Source organism: Salvelinus alpinus, chromosome 3, assembly GCF_045679555.1.
Source record: "Salvelinus alpinus chromosome 3, SLU_Salpinus.1, whole genome shotgun sequence".
Lineage (NCBI taxonomy): Eukaryota > Metazoa > Chordata > Actinopteri > Salmoniformes > Salmonidae > Salvelinus > Salvelinus alpinus.
In genome coordinates this window covers 28,996,656-29,014,269 of record NC_092088.1, presented here as the reverse complement: position 1 = coordinate 29,014,269, position 17,614 = coordinate 28,996,656, and the positions used below count along the sequence as shown (strand labels likewise).

General features: G+C 42.7%; 2 protein-coding genes across 2 annotated transcripts in view; one reads left to right on the top strand and one right to left on the bottom strand.

The window, feature by feature from the left end:
- plcd3b (phospholipase C, delta 3b) overlaps positions 1 to 1,047 on the bottom strand; it is a 53,176-nt gene extending 52,129 nt beyond the window's left edge. The window contains exon 1 of the mRNA XM_071392452.1: positions 642 to 1,047. Within this exon, the coding sequence (XP_071248553.1) occupies positions 642 to 723 (82 nt within the window). The 5' untranslated portion in view covers positions 724 to 1,047. The remainder of the gene's footprint in view (positions 1 to 641) is intronic.
- Positions 1,048 to 3,179: 2,132 nt separating this feature from the next.
- acbd4 (acyl-CoA binding domain containing 4) lies at positions 3,180 to 17,458 on the top strand. The gene is made up of 12 exons (XM_071392450.1): positions 3,180 to 3,254; positions 3,400 to 3,483; positions 3,626 to 3,836; positions 4,098 to 4,218; positions 4,691 to 4,775; positions 5,562 to 5,682; positions 5,833 to 6,081; positions 6,315 to 6,472; positions 6,617 to 6,830; positions 7,152 to 7,372; positions 13,011 to 13,070; positions 16,458 to 17,458. The coding sequence occupies exons 3-12, from the start codon at positions 3,707 to 3,709 to the stop codon at positions 16,587 to 16,589; spliced, it is 1,491 nt and encodes a 496-aa protein (XP_071248551.1). The 5' UTR covers positions 3,180 to 3,254; positions 3,400 to 3,483; positions 3,626 to 3,706; the 3' UTR covers positions 16,590 to 17,458.
- The last annotated feature ends 156 nt before the right edge of the window (positions 17,459 to 17,614 follow it).

Sequence of the window (17,614 nt, the reverse complement as noted above, 5' to 3'; positions counted from 1 at the left end):
TTGTTTTGAGTAACACCCTTATTTACACAATTTAAAATACAGATACAGTCTTTCAAGAATCCCTGAATTATATCCCTTCTATGTAAATTACACTTGTGGACCACAAGAGGTCAATTACCATGTAATAAATGCTGATAACTTTCTAATCATAAATGTTACAGTGATCAATTATTATTGGTTTGAATACTGATTTTTCCTCATTTTCTGGTGCGTTGAGAATACATAACCTACTGGAAGCCCATCAATGTAACGTTAATCTCAGAACAGTGTATATTGCAGATACATTTTTTGTATCAATGTCTTCTCCCTTCTGTAATTTCAGGAATATAATATGACCTGTTCTGTAGCCTACTGTATTGTTATTTGTGAAATAGTATGCACGAATTGTGGACACCGTAGAAATGTGTGTGCCAGTTATTAATGGTTAGCTAGCTAAAGAAATGATTGAACTAACGTTACAACACAACCCAGGGATGAGATAGAGAAAACGGTAGCAAGCGTTGTTTTTGTGAGCATACAGAGATAACGGTCCTGCCAGCCTACTACATGACAAGACCTGGGCTATGAACCAGTTTACCAGTTTACCAGATATACATTTCTTTCACATTGAGATAGCTAACGTTAATTCGCCAAATGCTTACCTAAATTTTTAAGAGGGTCGATAGTCTTTGATTCGGACGTCCCGGCTCCATTCTTCACGGGCTTCTTGCCGTTGCCTAGCATGATCAAAGACGCTGCCGCTTGAGCTCTCCCTCTTTCTGGTTATCCCTAGCTAGCTAACGTTAGTTAGTTAGCTAGCTATATACGCCTATTGTTGAGCGAGTTCAGCTTTTCAATGCCACCGAAAGATTATAGCACAGTTTACTGTTTTGATTATAGACTGCATCAAGTTCTTGCTAGAACATGTAGGGTAGTTCGTAACTGAGCTAGCTAGCTTTCTCCAAGACTGCAGCGCCACATGATTTTATTCCTTTGGAGCAAAGGCGAGACTGAACAGCCAGCCCATCTTTGATTATGTCATGCCACGGATTGGAGGCAAACTGGGGTGTAATCATTAGTCTAAACCGTTGCAACGTTTTGCAACTACAAACGAGGGTTTCTATTGAAAACATTCAGGTATGTCCCTCCCCGTTTCGTTCAGTTTGCTTAAGTTTAAGAAACGTTTTGCAACAGATTTGGCGTAATGAATATGCACCTGAACAAGCGCACGAGAACGGTGACTGATTATTATATCCTGAGATCAGATGCTAACCATGCCAATGCACCTTGAATTCACATTTATTCAAATAAACGAAAAATAAAACACAATATTTAACAGTAATATTTCTCTGTAATAAGGAAAATATTGATTATAGGCTCTGTTGCCCTTGTGCTTGAATACCTCCTGGAAAAAATATGTTTTTAGTAGGCATGGGTTAGATTATCACAGTCAGAAAATCTTGAAGAACTGTGTCAAAACATTAACCTTTTTACTTTGGCTTTTCAAACCACACCCTGTGACATGCACAGTGGCGGGCTTGTTCATTTACTGAACAAAAATATAAACGCAAAATGCAACAATTTCAATGATTTTACTGAGTTGCAGTTCATATAAAGAAATCAGTCAATTGATATAAATTCATTAGGCCCTAATCAATGGATTTCACATGACTGGGCAGGGGCATAGCCATGGGTGGTCCTGGGAGCGCATGGGCCCACCCACTGGGAAGCCAGGCCCAGCCAATCAGAATTAGTTTTTCCCAAAAAAAGGGCTTTATTACAGACATATATACTCCTCAATTTCATTCAATTATAAGGCAACAGCTTTGGTAGACATTCCTGCAGGCAGCATGTCAATTGCACACTCCCTCAAAACTTGAGACATCTGTGTTATTGTGTTGTGTGAGAAAACTGCACATTTTAGAGTGGCCTTTTATTGTCCCCAGCACAAGTTGTACCTGTGTAATGATCAAATCAAATCAAATGTATTTATATAGCCCTTCTTACATCAGCTGATATCTCAAAGTGCTGTACAGAAACCCAGCCTAAAACCCCAAACAGCAAGCAATGCAGGTGTAGAAGCACGGTGGCTAGGAAAAACTCCCTAGAAAGACCAAAACCTAGGAAGAAACCTAGAGAGGAACCAGGCTATGAGGGGTGGCCAGTCCTTTTCTGGCTGTGCCGGGTGGAGATTATAACAGAACATGGCCAAGATGTTCAAATGTTCATAAATGACCAGCATGGTCAAATAATAATAATCACAGTAGTTGTCGAGGGTGCAGCAAGTCAGCACCTCAGGAGTAAATGTCAGTTGGCTTTTCATAGCCGATCATTAAGAGTATCTCTACCGCTCCTGCTGTCTCTAGAGAGTTGAAAACAGCAGGTCTGGGACAGGTAGGTAGCACGTCCGGTGAACAATGATCATGTTGTTTAATCACCTTCTTGATATGCCACACCTGTCAGGTGGCTGGGTTACCTTGGCGGCAGGTAGCCTAGTGGTTAGAGCGTTGGACTAGTAACCGAAAGGTTGCAAGATTGAATCCCTGAGCTAACAAGGTAAAAAATCTGTCGTTCTGCCCCTGAACAAGGCAGTTAACCCACTGTTCCTAGGCCATCATTGAAAACAAGAATTTGTTCTTAACTGACTTGCCTAGTTGAATAGTTAAAAGTAAAAACAACTTTAAATGCTCACTAACAGGGATGAGCAATACATTTGAGAGAAATAAGCCTTTTGTATGGATCAACATTTCTGGGATATTTTGTTTCAGCTCATCAAACATGAACATGTTGCGTTTATATTATTGTTCAGAATGGATAGGCGTAATCCTGGGAAAATATTGCCCCCTAGCCCTGGCTAGATAGAAATCGCAGTGGTGGACACATTAAATCATTTTTTTTATATAGCATGTGATTGTTTGGCAATACAAGCACTCGTTTGTGCCACTGACCTATACGTGCTTATATATATAGGGCTACCTACATGTACAGTTTTCTGACAAATTATTTTATATGACAATAGCCCTTCTAAACACTGTAAAATAATAATAGCTTGCTAAAATTGACAAAATTGTACTGCAACGTATTATTGTTTTTGCTTATATAGTGTGCACTGTGCATGAAAATTATTAACATTGAACCAATCAAGAAATGTATTTATTATTTTACACCGACACGCACATCGCGCAAATCACTTTGGAGAGGGCGTAGCCACATGTTGCCATGTGACTCAACACGGAAGACCACTCTGCAACTGTACGAAGTAAAGGATATTGAAGGTCTCGACAAACAACTTTATTAATTCGTTTGACTCAAATAATACACTTATCATCTGCAACATTAGCTTTGCATATCTGTAATTTGGGCGTTTTAAATGTTCTTGAAAACCTGCCATCTCATATCTGTCAACAACGTTTTTACAAGCGTGTTCGGTGCTGCTGTCATGATAAAAAGACGGGGCGACTACAAGTGATTTGAGCAGAGATTCGGAGGCACCAACTAGAAAAGGCAAGTGGACTAACCGGTTGGTACTCAATCTGGTTGGCGACTCAATGCTTATCAATGTTGTTTGTTATTGTGTTTGAACCAGCAGCAGGCTTGCTAACTTACCATATCATTCGTTATGTCATCGAATTATGTGCCTTTCCAGCTCGTTTCAGTCCTATTGATTCGTCGTTGGTTTGAGTTGGCGAAGGACATCGTAGCAGTCCCTTGTCGCTTCCCCGGTTGAATGCCACAGGGCTGTGCCTTCATAGAGAGACGGCAGTTTGCAATGCCAGTTCCAGTTATGGCAGAGTCGGTGGACCACCAGAAACGCTTCCAGGCCGCTGTCGACGTCATTCAAAACCTTCCCAAAAGTGGTGGGCGACTAGTATACAGGGACATAACCTATATCTATTTAATTCCAGTGATATCATATAACAGAATTGGCAGTGTATAGACATATAATTAGTTGTTGTGTTTTGTCAACAAAGCTCCATTGAGTGCTTAGCTGAAAGCTCATTAGGCCCAACCAGCGATTTTATTGATTAGCTACTGCTACTCTTTTACACAAGGCTTACCCACATGTAGGTCAACCAAAGTGTAATAGACACTGAATAACAACTGAATAACTCTTGCAGGTGCCTACCGGCCCCCCTATGAAGTGATGCTGCGGTTCTACTGCCTGTACAAGCAGGCGGTGTGCGGACCCTGCACAGTGTCTCGACCAGGCTTCTGGGACCCAGTAGGTCGCTATAAATGGTGAGTGTGTGTCTGCACAAGTGGATATGAGAGGCTGTATATGTGTGTCTGCGTGGGTGAATGTACATATTTAGTAGGTAATGATGTAGGAGTGTAATTTGATCCAAGATCTGTTAGGGACAACTTCTACCTCGAGCCAAACTAGTTGAGCCAGGTAAGAGTGTTTCAGTTGGCAGGCGCCTCTACACCAGGCGTGGTTTTAGCTCATTAGCGTTTGGACTGGTACTACAACTGCTGACAGCTGTCACAATCCCTTACTATTCACTGTTACTTCTCAAGTGCATGTGTGCTGCTGTTGTACAGGATGGAGTTATTCCCCCTCTAACGGTGATTGTTCCTTACCAAACTAACACCTCACTCGTAGTCCATTGGGTGGTGCTCTTTTTCAAATGATATACTAACAGTGGTACGAAGATGATACAGAGAGATGTTAGCTAGAGAACACTGTTTTGGTGTCGTTTTGTATCCATAGGGATGCCTGGAGCCGATTAGGGGAGATGAGCAGTGAGAGTGCCATGGCGGCGTACGTGGATGAGATGAAGAAAGTGGCACAAGAGGTACAGCTGAGTCGTCCTACTCCTTCATGCACGTCCAAATAAACATATGTGCTTCTCTACCTTTTTTATACCAGGAACAGCTAACATTAAAACTAGCACTCTAGAACCGTCTAAATCAGTGCCAGCTAACCGAGGGACTGGTCAGCAACCTAACAGGGGCCAGTGTTGGTCCGTGGGCCATCATATTGTATGTGTTTAGACTGAAGGTAGACAGCGTTTTGACGTTGCCACGAGCATCACCGCAGATATTGAGATGATCAATGCAAGACTGTGATCTCACACGGTCGCACAGAGTATCTGCGCGTGTGCGTGGGTGCGCTTCACGCTGCTACAACGTTGTAGCTACGGGACCAAAACTGCAAAGAAGTTTAGCCCCGCGCTTCAACACTCTTAAGTTGTTGCAGAAATCGACACGATATTGCTGTTTACCACGTGCATCGCCGAGTCTACTTTTGAATATAAACATGCACACCACAACCACCCTGTATCTTCTTTTGGGGATGGGAATAAAAGCCTTGGGGCCCATAATCACAACATCTCAAAGTATGATTGTTGATCTCCCCCCCCGTTAATGTAATCTTATTCATTATGGTCTATTGAAAAGAGAACATGTATCGTAGTTGAGCAGTCCTGCCTGATCTGAGATATAAATACTGACCCTGTTGTTTAGTTAATCAATTCCTCCTGCGATACTGTCCATCATATAAAAATGAAATGTTATCTTATAGCATATACATGCATTCACATAAAGAGCCCCAATTGAGAGAAAAAATGTCTCCCGTGTAGGTTATTGACACAATGCCCATCAATGAGAAGACTGCATCACTGTTCCACCACTTTGAGCCCCTTTACGTGGTCATCCACGACATGCCCCGGCCACCAGACACCTTGCTGGACCTAAGAGAAGGTCAGTGTACTACTGGACTTTAGACCACTATCTGTATTGTTGGTGTTGAAAGAAAACATTCCCTGCATGTTATCTGAGCCTCAGTCATATAAGGTCACAATATGCTCAAATGGACTTTGATTTACTGTGTGTGTGTGCGTGCTTGCGTAGACGTTAAGGGCTTTGACAAGGCAGCCAGTCCAGTGAAGGTTGAACAAGAGAGGGAGACCCTCCCAGATAAGGACCCTGCACTAGATGAAGAGCCTGCCCTGGAGCAGGTGCCTGTCCCAGGAGAAGAACCCGTCACAGAGGAGGTACCTACCCTGGAAGAGGTGGCCCTCGCAGAGAAGGTGCCTGTCCCAGAAGAGGTGCCCAGTCAGACACAACAACAACCAGTCACCTTCAACGGTGAACCCCAGGGTAAGAGTCATGCTCACCTCTCTCTGTTTCAAGAGACTAAATCCTGCCAAGCTAGAGGGTAGCTACACCCAGGCAAGAAAATACTGTCACTCCATAGAACTCATACCAGATGGATGGATGGATGGATAGGCAAATGGATATTTACCCACTTGTAGCTAACTTGATGCATTTTCTATTCAACACAACTGACTTTCTCCTAACTACTGTTGATATGTCTCACAATGGTTACACAGGGCCAAATGTACAAGGCTTCCTCTTTCCAGAGCCTGTTCCTGAGCTTGTTCCGTCTGAGGCCATGGGGTCGCCTGAGGTGTTGTTGTTGACCAGTGACTCAGAGAGTGAGATCTTCGTTGACTCTGTGGATTCTGTGGAAAAGCTGGACAATATCAAGGTACCGTAGGGCCTGAAATAATGGGACTTTACAAGAATGCGAGTTTAATCTAAGTTGTTGTTCTCTGGGTTCTTTGTAAGTGGATCCAAATAAAGGACCGTATTCTGTATGTATGTGTGTGTGTGTGTGTTTGTTTATACACAGGTTGTCCCCAAGTCAAAGTCAAACGGCCTCCATAACGGCCATGCTTACTCGGAGCCCTCCTCAGTCCAAGCCAATCACACAGAGACGGTCTGCCAGGCAACGCAGGTGGGGGCAGGGCAAGGTGGAGAGGGGGCGGGGGATGGAGGGGGACCGCCCATGAGGAGGAGTCGGGATGCAGGAAGAGACGGGATGAGGGACCACGGATGGAGAGAACGTGAGTTAAAGGCTCTTCTTCTCATTTTCCTAAAATATCTGTCCTCTCCTTGCCTTTTCTCCTTCATTGCACTGATCTAAAAAAGAGCAGAACAGGTGAAAGCCAGCTTAATAGTGAGTCCACCATATTATTTTAATTTTTCAAGTATTTTTCAATCTGTGCAGATGAAGGGGAGGTGAGATACAGAATTCTATGTAATTGTGTTAGAGCCAGAGAGAGTGTGTGAATGAACATGTGTGTGTGTGTTTGCAAGTATTCCTGTTGTGTGTGTGTGACGTGCATGTGGCATATATGCCAATTACACATATGCACTATGCCTAGGTGGTGTTCCCCAAGGCAGCCACAGACGGGCGGGGAGAGAGGCCCTGGGGGCAGGGGGAGGGGCTGGCCGAGGGGGAGGAGACGGCTCAGAGGGAGGGGCTGAGAGGCTGCAGGACATCCAGGTGCAGCAGCAGATCCTGCTGGCCCTACGGAGGCTCAGGGAGGACATGCGGAGCGTCATGGAGAGACTGGAGGCAGTGGAGAGACTAGCTGCAGCACAGGTAGTTATGATTTGATGTATCCATAGAGTTGAATAGAGAGCATGGAGATTAAACATTTTAGTAATTTAGCAGACACTCTTATCCAGAGTGAGTTACATTCATCTTCATCTTACATTCATCATGTTTCGATTCATTACAGGAATCGAAACACCCCTAAATTACCAGTTTCTTGCAATTATTATTCATAGTAAGGCATAAACATTCATGAAATAAGTTTTAACTAGAGGTTTAGTACAATGTACTACTTAATGGACCTAAACTGGCTAATCATTTAGATTTATTTTTTCTTGGCCCTGTGCATTTCTAAATAAAACAAAAACACGTGTGAACACCCTCAAAAATGTTCTTATTATTTTAGAAGCAATAGTGAATTGTGCAAGGGTGCCAATATATTAGAGCGCAGCCTAGCTTTTCCTGGGACTTCACAAGAGTAGAGGATGAGCTAAAAGGCAAGTGGAGGTACGTAAATGCGCAGGACAACAGTGAAGACTAGAGATCACGTACCTATACTGAACAAAAATGTAAACGCAACAATTTCAAAGATTTTACTGAGTTACAGTTCATATAAGGAAATCAGTCAATTGAAATTAATTCATTAGGCCCTAATCTATGGATTTCACATGACTGGGAATACAGATATGCATCTGTTAGTTACAGATACCTTTAAAAAAAAAAAAAAAAAAAAGTAGGTGTGGATCAGAACCAGTCAGTATCTGGTGTGACCACCATGCCTCATGCAGCGCGACATCTCCTTCGCATAGAGTTAATCAGGCTGTTGATTGTGGAATGTTGTTTTCAGCTTCCAGGAGTTGTGTGCAGATCCTTGCGACATGAGGCCGTGTATTATCATGCTGAAACATGAGGTGATGGCGTGGGATGAATGGCACGCCAATGGGCCTCAGGATCTGGTCACGGTATTTCTGTGCATAAAAAATGCCATAGATAAAATGCAATTGTGTTCATTGCCCGTAGCGTATGCCTGCCCATACCATAACCCCACCGCCACTGTCGGGCTCTCTGTTCACAACGTTGACAACAGCAAATTCTCTAAAATGACATTGGAGGCAGCTTATTGTAGAGAAATGTAAATGTTATTTTCTGGCAACAGCTCTGGTGGACATTCCTGCAGTCTGCATGGCTATTACACAATTACTGAAAATTTGAGACATCTATGACATTGTATTATCTGACAAAACTGCACATTTTAGAGTAGCCTTTTATTGTCCCCAACACAAGGTACTACTATGTAATGATATTGCTGTTTAATCACCTTCTTGATATGCCACACCTGTCAGATTGATGGATTATCTTGGCAAAAGAGAAATGCTTAGTGTAGTTAGAAGCTCATTCTTAACCTTCATTTTTTGGCTAAATAGTATTATTGCAATGTTATTATTATTGCGGGTAATTTCTATGTTCCAAATGGTTGTCAATTTCATCTTCATCACACTATATCGCACTAGCTGTACTACTCTCACTTTCATACTATTCCCCCCTTCAAACTCTCTTCAGCAATTTATTTGATATTATGCCTTTGCATTATCATATATATACAGTGGGGAGAACAAGTATTTGATACACTGACAATTTTGCAGGTTTTCCTACTTACAAAGCATGTAGAGGTCTGTAATTTTTATCATAGGTACACTTCAACTGTGAGAGAATGAATCTAAAACAAAAATCCAGAAAATCACATTGTATGATTTTTAATTAATTAATTTGCATTTTATTGCATGACATAAGTATTTGATACGTCAGAAAAGCAGAACTGAATATTTGGTACAGAAACCTTAGTTTGCAATTACAGAGATCATACGTTTCCTGTAGTTCTTGACCAGGTTTGCACACACTGCAGCAGGGATTTTGGCCCACTCCTCCATACAGACCTTCTCCAGATCCTTCAGGTTTCGGGGCTGTCGCTGGGCAATACGGACTTTCGGCTCCCTCCAAAGATTTTCTATTGGGTTCAGGTCTGGAGACTGGCTAGGCCACTCCAGGACCTTGAGATGCTTCTTACGGAGCCACTCCTTAGTTGCCCTGGCTGTGTGTTTCGGGTCGTTGTCATGCTGGAAGACCCAGCCACGACCCATCTTCAATGCTCTTACTGAGGGAAGGAGGTTGTTGGTCAAGATCTCGCGATACATGGCCCCATCCATCCTCCCTTCAATACGGTGCAGTCGTCCTGTCCCCTTTGCAGAAAAGCATCCCCAAAGAATGATGTTTCCACCTCCATGCTTCACGGTTGGGATGGTGTTCTTGGGGTTGTACTCATCCTTCTATTCCTCCAAACACGGCGAGTGGAGTTTAGAGCAAAAAGCTCTATTTTTGTCTCATCAGACCACATGACCTTCTCCCATTCCTCCTCTGGATCATCCAGATGGTCATTGGCAAACTTCAGACGGGCCTGGACATGCGCTGGCTTGAGCAGGGGGACCTTGCGTGCGCTGCAGGATTTTAATCCATGACGGCGTAGTGTGTTACTAATGGTTTTCTTTGAGACTGTGGTCCCAGCTCTCTTCAGGTCATTGACCAGGTCCTGCCGTGTAGTTCTGGGCTGATCCCTCACATTCCTCATGATCATTGATGCCCCACGAGGTGAGATCTTGCATGGAGCCCCAGACCGAGGGTGATTGACCGTCATCTTGAACATCTTCCATTTTCTAATAATTGCGCCAACAGTTGTTGCCTTCTCACCAAGCTGCTTGCCTATTGTCCTGTAGCCCATCCCAGCCTTGTGCAGGTCTACAATTTTATCCCTGATGTCCTTACACAGCTCTCTGGTCTTGGCCATTGTGGAGAGATTGGAGTCTGTTTGATTGAGTGTGTGTACAGGTGTCTTTTATACAGGTAACAAGTTCAAACAGGTGCAGTTAATACAGGTAATGAGTGGAGAACAGGAGGGCTTCTAAAAGAAAAACTAACAGGTCTGTGAGAGCCGGAATTCTTACTGGTTGGTAGGTGATCAAATACTTATGTCACGCAATAAAATGCAAATTAATTACTTAAAAATCATACAATGTGATTTTCTGGATTTTTGTTTTAGATTCCGTCTCTCACAGTTGAAGTGTACCTATGATAAAAATTACAGACCTCTACATGCTTTGTAAGTAGGAAAACCTTCAAAATCGGCAGTGTATCAAATACTTGTTCTCCCCACTGTATATATATTTCTGATATTTTGCTCATTCTTTTTAAAACAGAATACAGACTAGCTGGACCTACTGCAGCGAATTTGTCAGTTGAGATGACGGGGGGACAGCCCTTACCCCCGAGGTCCCTTATTGCTATTATAAACTGGTTTCCAGTGTAATTAGAGCAGTAAAAATAAGTCTTGTCGTACCCGTGGTATACGGTCTGATATACCATAGTTGTCAGCCAATCAGGGCTCGAACCACCCAGTTTATAATCCAAAATATATCCTAATGCATCTACCCATAGCCTATAGGCCTGGCATGTATAGTCAACCTTTCGCATCGGCTATGGGTCTAGGCAACTCTTTACAATTTACAAGGTGCAGAGAGGCACATTTGCACGCCAGTCATATGGGTGTATTTTGTTAGGATGTATTAGCGTTAGCCATCGGAAATATGGGCTTCTCCTGATATACTGAGAATGCCTGTCGTGGATCATCATTCTCCCAAGTCGTCCTATAAATAATGTGGCCACCAGTATGCTTGAAGAGATGGAGACCTGAACACTGTTGAAAAAGAGGAATAAATTCAAAATTGAGGCTTGAATTCAAAAATAGAGATGTTTTATTGGGAGCAATATGCTCACAGGCCCAGTTATTCAGGTGAAGCTTACCGCGTGCGCTGCCGCCTCTCCAAGACATGGAGTCCCTCCATCCACAGGCAAGATGGTAGCAACTAGGTGCTTCACCAACTGTAGCTACTGTACTTCGATAATAAAAGTGATTATTTGTTTATTTAGAATTTTAACAAGATTTGAACAAGCTATACTGGACATTAGGCATCACGAGTTTAATGCAAATATGTCTTGCATTTCATAGTCATTTTGCATACTATTGAGATGAGAGAGCTGTCACTCCTTACTGTAAAAGCCATCAGAAATCAACGTTCCAAATTGTTCTATCCAACCGATGCCGTTGATGGTAGCGTCGTTACCATGGCAATTGTAATGGCGGAACCCAGTCCCAAATTAGCATTTTATCAAAATATTCAAAGTAGAAATGTGTATATGACAAACATGCAGGTCACATAGGATTTGTATAGATTGTTTTATTTGACGTACCTTGTAAAATGTTTCCATTCCCCTTTAAGGTAGCTAGGTAAGACAACCACGTATCACAGTCACTAACCACATTTTCATCCACAGTTTTTGTGAGTTTAAACGTATAACGTATAAAAAAAACAATCATGACAGCTGTTTCGGTACAATTTTATAAATGCCGACAGATCATTTCTTCGTTTGACATGGTGGGATTATTTTGTCTGTAAAACTAATTATACGGGAAATGGCGGTAGAAACGGCTTTTATGCGCAAATATTGATATAATAACCATCATATCGAAGTAAACTTGGAGTCACACAATGATATGATGTGTGGCCCTCCCACTACGACTCGGGAGTTTATTAGGCTACAGATGAAATAAGTTATTATGAACTTCACAGGGTGGTGAAAGTGCACGATGATGAGCTTGATGTTCGATTCCAATAAATATCGAGGGTCTTATTCTGGTGACATGATGATCGATACTTGACTGCCGTTTGACAAATACAAATATTCTCGCTCTTATCCATAATAATCTCATCATGTAGATTAGCCTACCTGCACAGCCTACCCGCACCGTATCTGCCAGCTGTTGGCTAGAGTGCACGTGCAAGACCAGAGTAGGCACATTTGCTATTTAACGCAAGTTGGAAATGCGATGGAAACAAATTGAATTTTAGATTTTTTTTATTCTGTAAATGAATTTATGCAAAAAAATTACATTTTGTGTGCACTACGTCATCACGCAGTGATATTTATCCGCAACAAGTCAGTTTAGTGGAAACACACCACTAGTGGGAAAATGTGCATATTTTCTTTAATGCGGATTTTAGATTTTTTATTTTATTTGACTAGGCACGTCAGTTGAAAACAAATTCTTATTTACAATGACTGCCTACCCTGGCCAAACCCGGACGATGCTGGGCCAATTGTGTGCCACACTACGGGACTCCCAATCATTGCTGGAAGTGATGCAGCCTGGATTTGCATGAAAGTCTTTCGCCAATTGGATGGAAACCTAGCTACTGTAAAAATATTTTACCAAAAAAATCTGCAAAGTCAATGCTAGTAAGAAAAGACAAGTGCAAGTGTTAGTGCAAGAAAGGCAAGTACAAGGGTAGGGTGTTAGTTATTATATATATATTTTTTTTACCCTCAATGGTGCTGCCCATGCTGTCACAAGAGGCCATTAGAAATACATTAGCTCTCTAGTACATCTCTATGGGTGTATCTTTCTGTAATGAGCGGTGAAGTTGAGCGGGAAAGCAACTACTGACGACCGACCATCTGGCATTTTCTTTCTTATACGTTCTAGGCCTTGGTCAAATACATACTGTATGTTGAATACCTTCATATATTTAAAAGTATTGGAGTATTTTGTGTATTCACCAATGTATCCCATCACCAGGCCCAGAATTCAGACTGGAGACCATGTCTTCAGTGTGCTGCCTCAGCCGCCCAATCAGAGGTAAGGGTGTGGAGGTATCCGAAAATTCAATGTGCATCTATTTATCTCTGTCTTACTAGCTTTTGGCAATATGCTCATTGTGGTTTGTGCAGTAACAGTAGCGTGGTCACAAACTCAGGTCCTGGAGAGCTACTGTAAAGGGTGTGCAGGGTTTTTTCCCCAGTCCCAGCACTGTTTGTAACTTATTTTGTACATAATGTTGCTGCTACCATTTCTTATGACCGAAAAGAGCTTCTGGAAATCAGAACAGCGATTACTCACCTTGAACTGGACGAAGAATTTCTCTTTAACGAGTCGGACGAGGGATTTACTCCAGACACCTGAACAGGCCCTCATCCCCGTCATTTGCAGGAGAACGAGACTGAAAAGATATCGCGGAAGGAGATCAGATCCGCCGACGAGTGGCTAATCTGCCGTCGCCATCGGTACTATTGGCCAACGTACAATCACTGGATAATAAATTGGACGAACTAAAAGCACGTATATCCTACCAACAGGACATTTAAAAACTGTAATATCTTATGTTTCACTGAGTCGGGGCTGAACAACGACATGAATAACATATTATACGGGTTATACACTATCGGCAGGATAGAACAGCAGCCTCTGGTAAGATAAGTGGAGGCGGTCTATGTATATTTTTAAACAACAGCTGATGCACGATATCTAAGGAAGTCTCGAGGTTTTCTCGAGGTAGAGTATCTCATGATAAGCTGTAGAACACACTATCTACCTAGAGTTTTCATCTGTATTTTTCCTAACTGTCTACATACCACCACATACCAATGCTGGCACTAAGGCCGCACCCAATGAGCTGTATACCGCCATAGGCAAACAGGAAAACGCTCATCCAGAGGCGGCGCTCTTGGTGGCCAGGGACTTTAATGCAGAGAAACTTAAATCCGTTTTACCAAATTTCTACCAGCAACTCTAGACCACCTTACTCCACACACAGAGACACTTTCAAAGCTCTCCCTCGCCCTCCATTTGGCAAATCTGACCATAATTATATCCTGTTTCCTGCTTACAAGCAAAAATTAAAGCAAGAGGCACCAGTGACTCGGTCAATAAAAAAAGTGGTCAGATGAAGCAGATGCTATGCTACAGGACTGTTTTGCTAGCACAGACTGGAATATGTTCCGGAATTCTTCCGATGGCATTGGAGTACACCACATCAGTCACTGGCTTCATCAATAAGTGCATCGATGACGTCGTCCCCACAGTGACTGTACGTACATACTAGGGATGCACGATATATCGGTGACCATATCGGAATCAGACGATATTAGCTAATAATGTCGGTATCGGCCCGATGTCTAGTTTAACACTGATGTGCAAAACCGATGTCAAAGCTGACTTGCATACCTATATAACGTAAGTAGATGACGTAATGATGCCATGGAAAATACAGCGCTACACAGAATAAAAGCAGAAAAATACTAAGCGCACACTTCCAACAACTAAACACGTTCAAGTCGAGCAGTCATTTGAAAGAGTAAGAACATTTCAGGAAGACAACTCAAAGGCGAAATCCATTAACGCCAAGATAATGGAATTCATTCCCCCTGACAATCAACCGTCCTCTGTCGTGGATGATGTTGGCTTTCACCGACTGGTCGAGCCTCTGTACACACTATTTTTCAGATAGATATTGTTGAAACACACATCTTTGAGCTACGTGCTATGGGCATCGCTGCTATTAGCTTCACAACTGACATTTGGACCAGCGACGTCAGCCCCGTGAGCATGCTGAGTCTGACAGCACAGTGGGTTGACGAGGATTTCGTACTGAGGAAAGCCGTATTGTATGCTCTAGAATCTGCTGGTTCTCATACCGCTGCTGCCATTTCAATGGCATTTGAGAACATGTTTGAAACTTGGAAACATGAACACACTCCTAGCACCATTCGAACAACTGACTCGAGAAATAAGCTCATCAACTGCGTCTGCAGCAGACGCGATACCCTCTGTCATGATATTGAAACACCTGCTCAACAAAACAGCTGACAGACCGTGGGGTTAAAACTTACAAAAGTACTCGAGGCTGTGAACAAGTGATTTGGTGGCATTCTCTCTGAGCCTCTTCACTGTGTCACCACCATGCTCGATGCTAGGTACAAGGACCGATACTTTGATGCAAACAAAAAAGAGTTTACGTGAAATGTTACATACACAGCTGGACAAGATGGAAACGGACACAGAGACAGTGCGCACCGGGGAAGACAGACAGAGCTGAAACTTCACTGCTTGACATGTATGATGAAATCCTGGTTGAGAATGAAATGACTGAACAATGAAACAGCACAGCAAGTAAGTGAAATAGGTTTGGGGACATACGTAAATGGAAACAAAATAACGTTTTGGTCTGTGTGGTGTGTGTGTGTGTGTAACCTTTTATTTAACTAAGCAAGTCAGTTAAGAACAAATTGTTATTTACAATGACGGCCAACCCCGGCCAAACCCGGATGACGCTGGGCCAATTGTGCGCCACACTATGGGATTCCCAATCACAGCCGGATGTGATACAGCCTGGATTCGAACCAGGGACTGTAGTGATGCCTCTTGCACTGAGATGCGGTGCCTTAGACCGCTGTGTCCATGTGTGTAACTTTCGGTTAACCTTTTAAGTATTCTAATACAGTTAAATAGTTATCGGTTATCAGTATCGTTTTTTTGGCAAGGAAAATATTGGATATTGGTATCGGCCAAAAATGTCATATCGGTGCATCCCTAGTACATACCCCAACCAGAAGCCATGGATTACAGACAACATCTGCACTGAGCTAAAGGGTAGAGCTGCCGCTTTCAAGGAGCGGGACTCTAACCCGGAAGCTTGTAAGAAATCCCACTATGCCCTCCAACGAACCATCAAACAGGCAAAGCATCAATACAGGACTAAGATCGAATCATACTACACCGGCTCTGAAGCTCGTCGGATGTGACAGGGCTTGCAAATTATTACAGACTACAAAGGGAAGCACAGCCAAGAGCTGCCCAGTGACACGAGCCTACCAGACAAGCTAAATTACTTCTATGCTCGCTTCGAGGCTAGTGACACTGAACATGCATGAGAGCATCAGCTGTTCTGGACGACTGTGTGATCATGCTCTCCGCAGCTGATGTAACTTAACTGCATTGTTGGTGTAGGGCTTGTACGTAAACATTTCATTCTAAGGTCTATACCTGTTGTATTCGGCGCATGTGACAAATACAATTTGAACACACTTGGTTCAACTAATCAAGACAGTCATAAGTGGGATTGGGCATGTTAATACTTGGCTGGATCAAAAGCCGACACATCCTCTACAGCAGTTATGAATTCATTCCTATTAGAATACTGTACGTTTTCAGGTTTGTCGCCCTAAATGTCCCATATGTTCTTCCCAGGAGGAGAGTTGGTGGCCGTTCCCTGAAGTATCAGGACGGACGATGCTGCTTCTGCTGCTGTGGCCCCTGGTGGCTCAGGGCATAGTCTTTCTACTGCGGAAGGGCCAAAAGAAGGCCCGTATCTCTACTTGAAGCCAACGGACCACAAAGTAGTCCCATATCCCCCCCTTAGGAATCCATTGGAGGAAGAAGTATTTCTTTTTTATTTCAATAGGACTCTATGGGACAATGGAGGTCGTTAGCAGATCTGTTTTTGGTGTCTTGCAAACTCCTATGGTCATTGGTGTGACAATGATCATAGGAGACATCACAAACATATATGGGACAATGGAGGTTGTGTATTTCCACATGAATCCACTGGAAGAAGTTGTTGGCAGTCCTATAGGACGTTATTGGAGGAGAAAGTCTCTCACTCTCTTCAGTACTGTTATGTACATTGCTCAAGTATTGGGAGAAACCTGAACATGTTTAAATGACAAATGTGTCACATGCTGTGCTGTTCTTTTAACCTTCAGGTTGAAGGATCTGGTCCCGTATTCACAAAGAGTACTGACATAAGATCAGTTTGCCTTTTAGATCATAGTGGAAAGAGATCATCATAATGATTCGAGATCAGACACTGCTATTCTTGAGACGCTTTTTGGATACGGGACCCTGATCCACTTTGGTGTTCCTTGTCCCCTCACTAACACTAATAAATCATGATTTAATTTATAGCTATTTAATCTTAAATCACAGAATTGTTTTCAAATAAATAATTGGGATGAATAAGCACTTTTCTCAGATTATATTTGATACAATGATTTCAGTGGGGCACAGAATTGGATATGAGTGCATTGGCAATTGCTCCGGAATGCACACGAGATAGACGTTGATATGTAAGGAGAAATTATTCTACTTAGACACCAATGGTTGAAAGATAATAATTTTTCAAGCTATTGTTATATGAACAGCCCTGGTGTAGTGAATGATTTCAAATAAATATGGTCTGAGAATGTGAATTCTTACAGTTGTGAGGATATATATAGAAGAAAAGGACTCATTTTGAAATGTGGATAGAAAGAAGCAAGACACTTTCGAACTGCAGGTGTTGCCAACGGCTAAGAATGACATGACATTGGGGCGGAGGGGGTTCTTTATATCTAATGGAAGATGCC

Bases quoted from the DNA above. Each gene is read 5' to 3' on its own strand.
- acbd4 (XM_071392450.1), top strand. From the start codon at position 3,707: ATGCCACAGGGCTGTGCCTTCATAGAGAGACGGCAGTTTGCAATGCCA. The intron at 5,683-5,832 runs GTCAGTGTACTA...GTGCTTGCGTAG, and splicing joins CTTGCTGGACCTAAGAGAAG to ACGTTAAGGGCTTTGACAAG. The intron at 6,473-6,616 runs GTACCGTAGGGC...GTTTATACACAG, and splicing joins AAAAGCTGGACAATATCAAG to GTTGTCCCCAAGTCAAAGTC.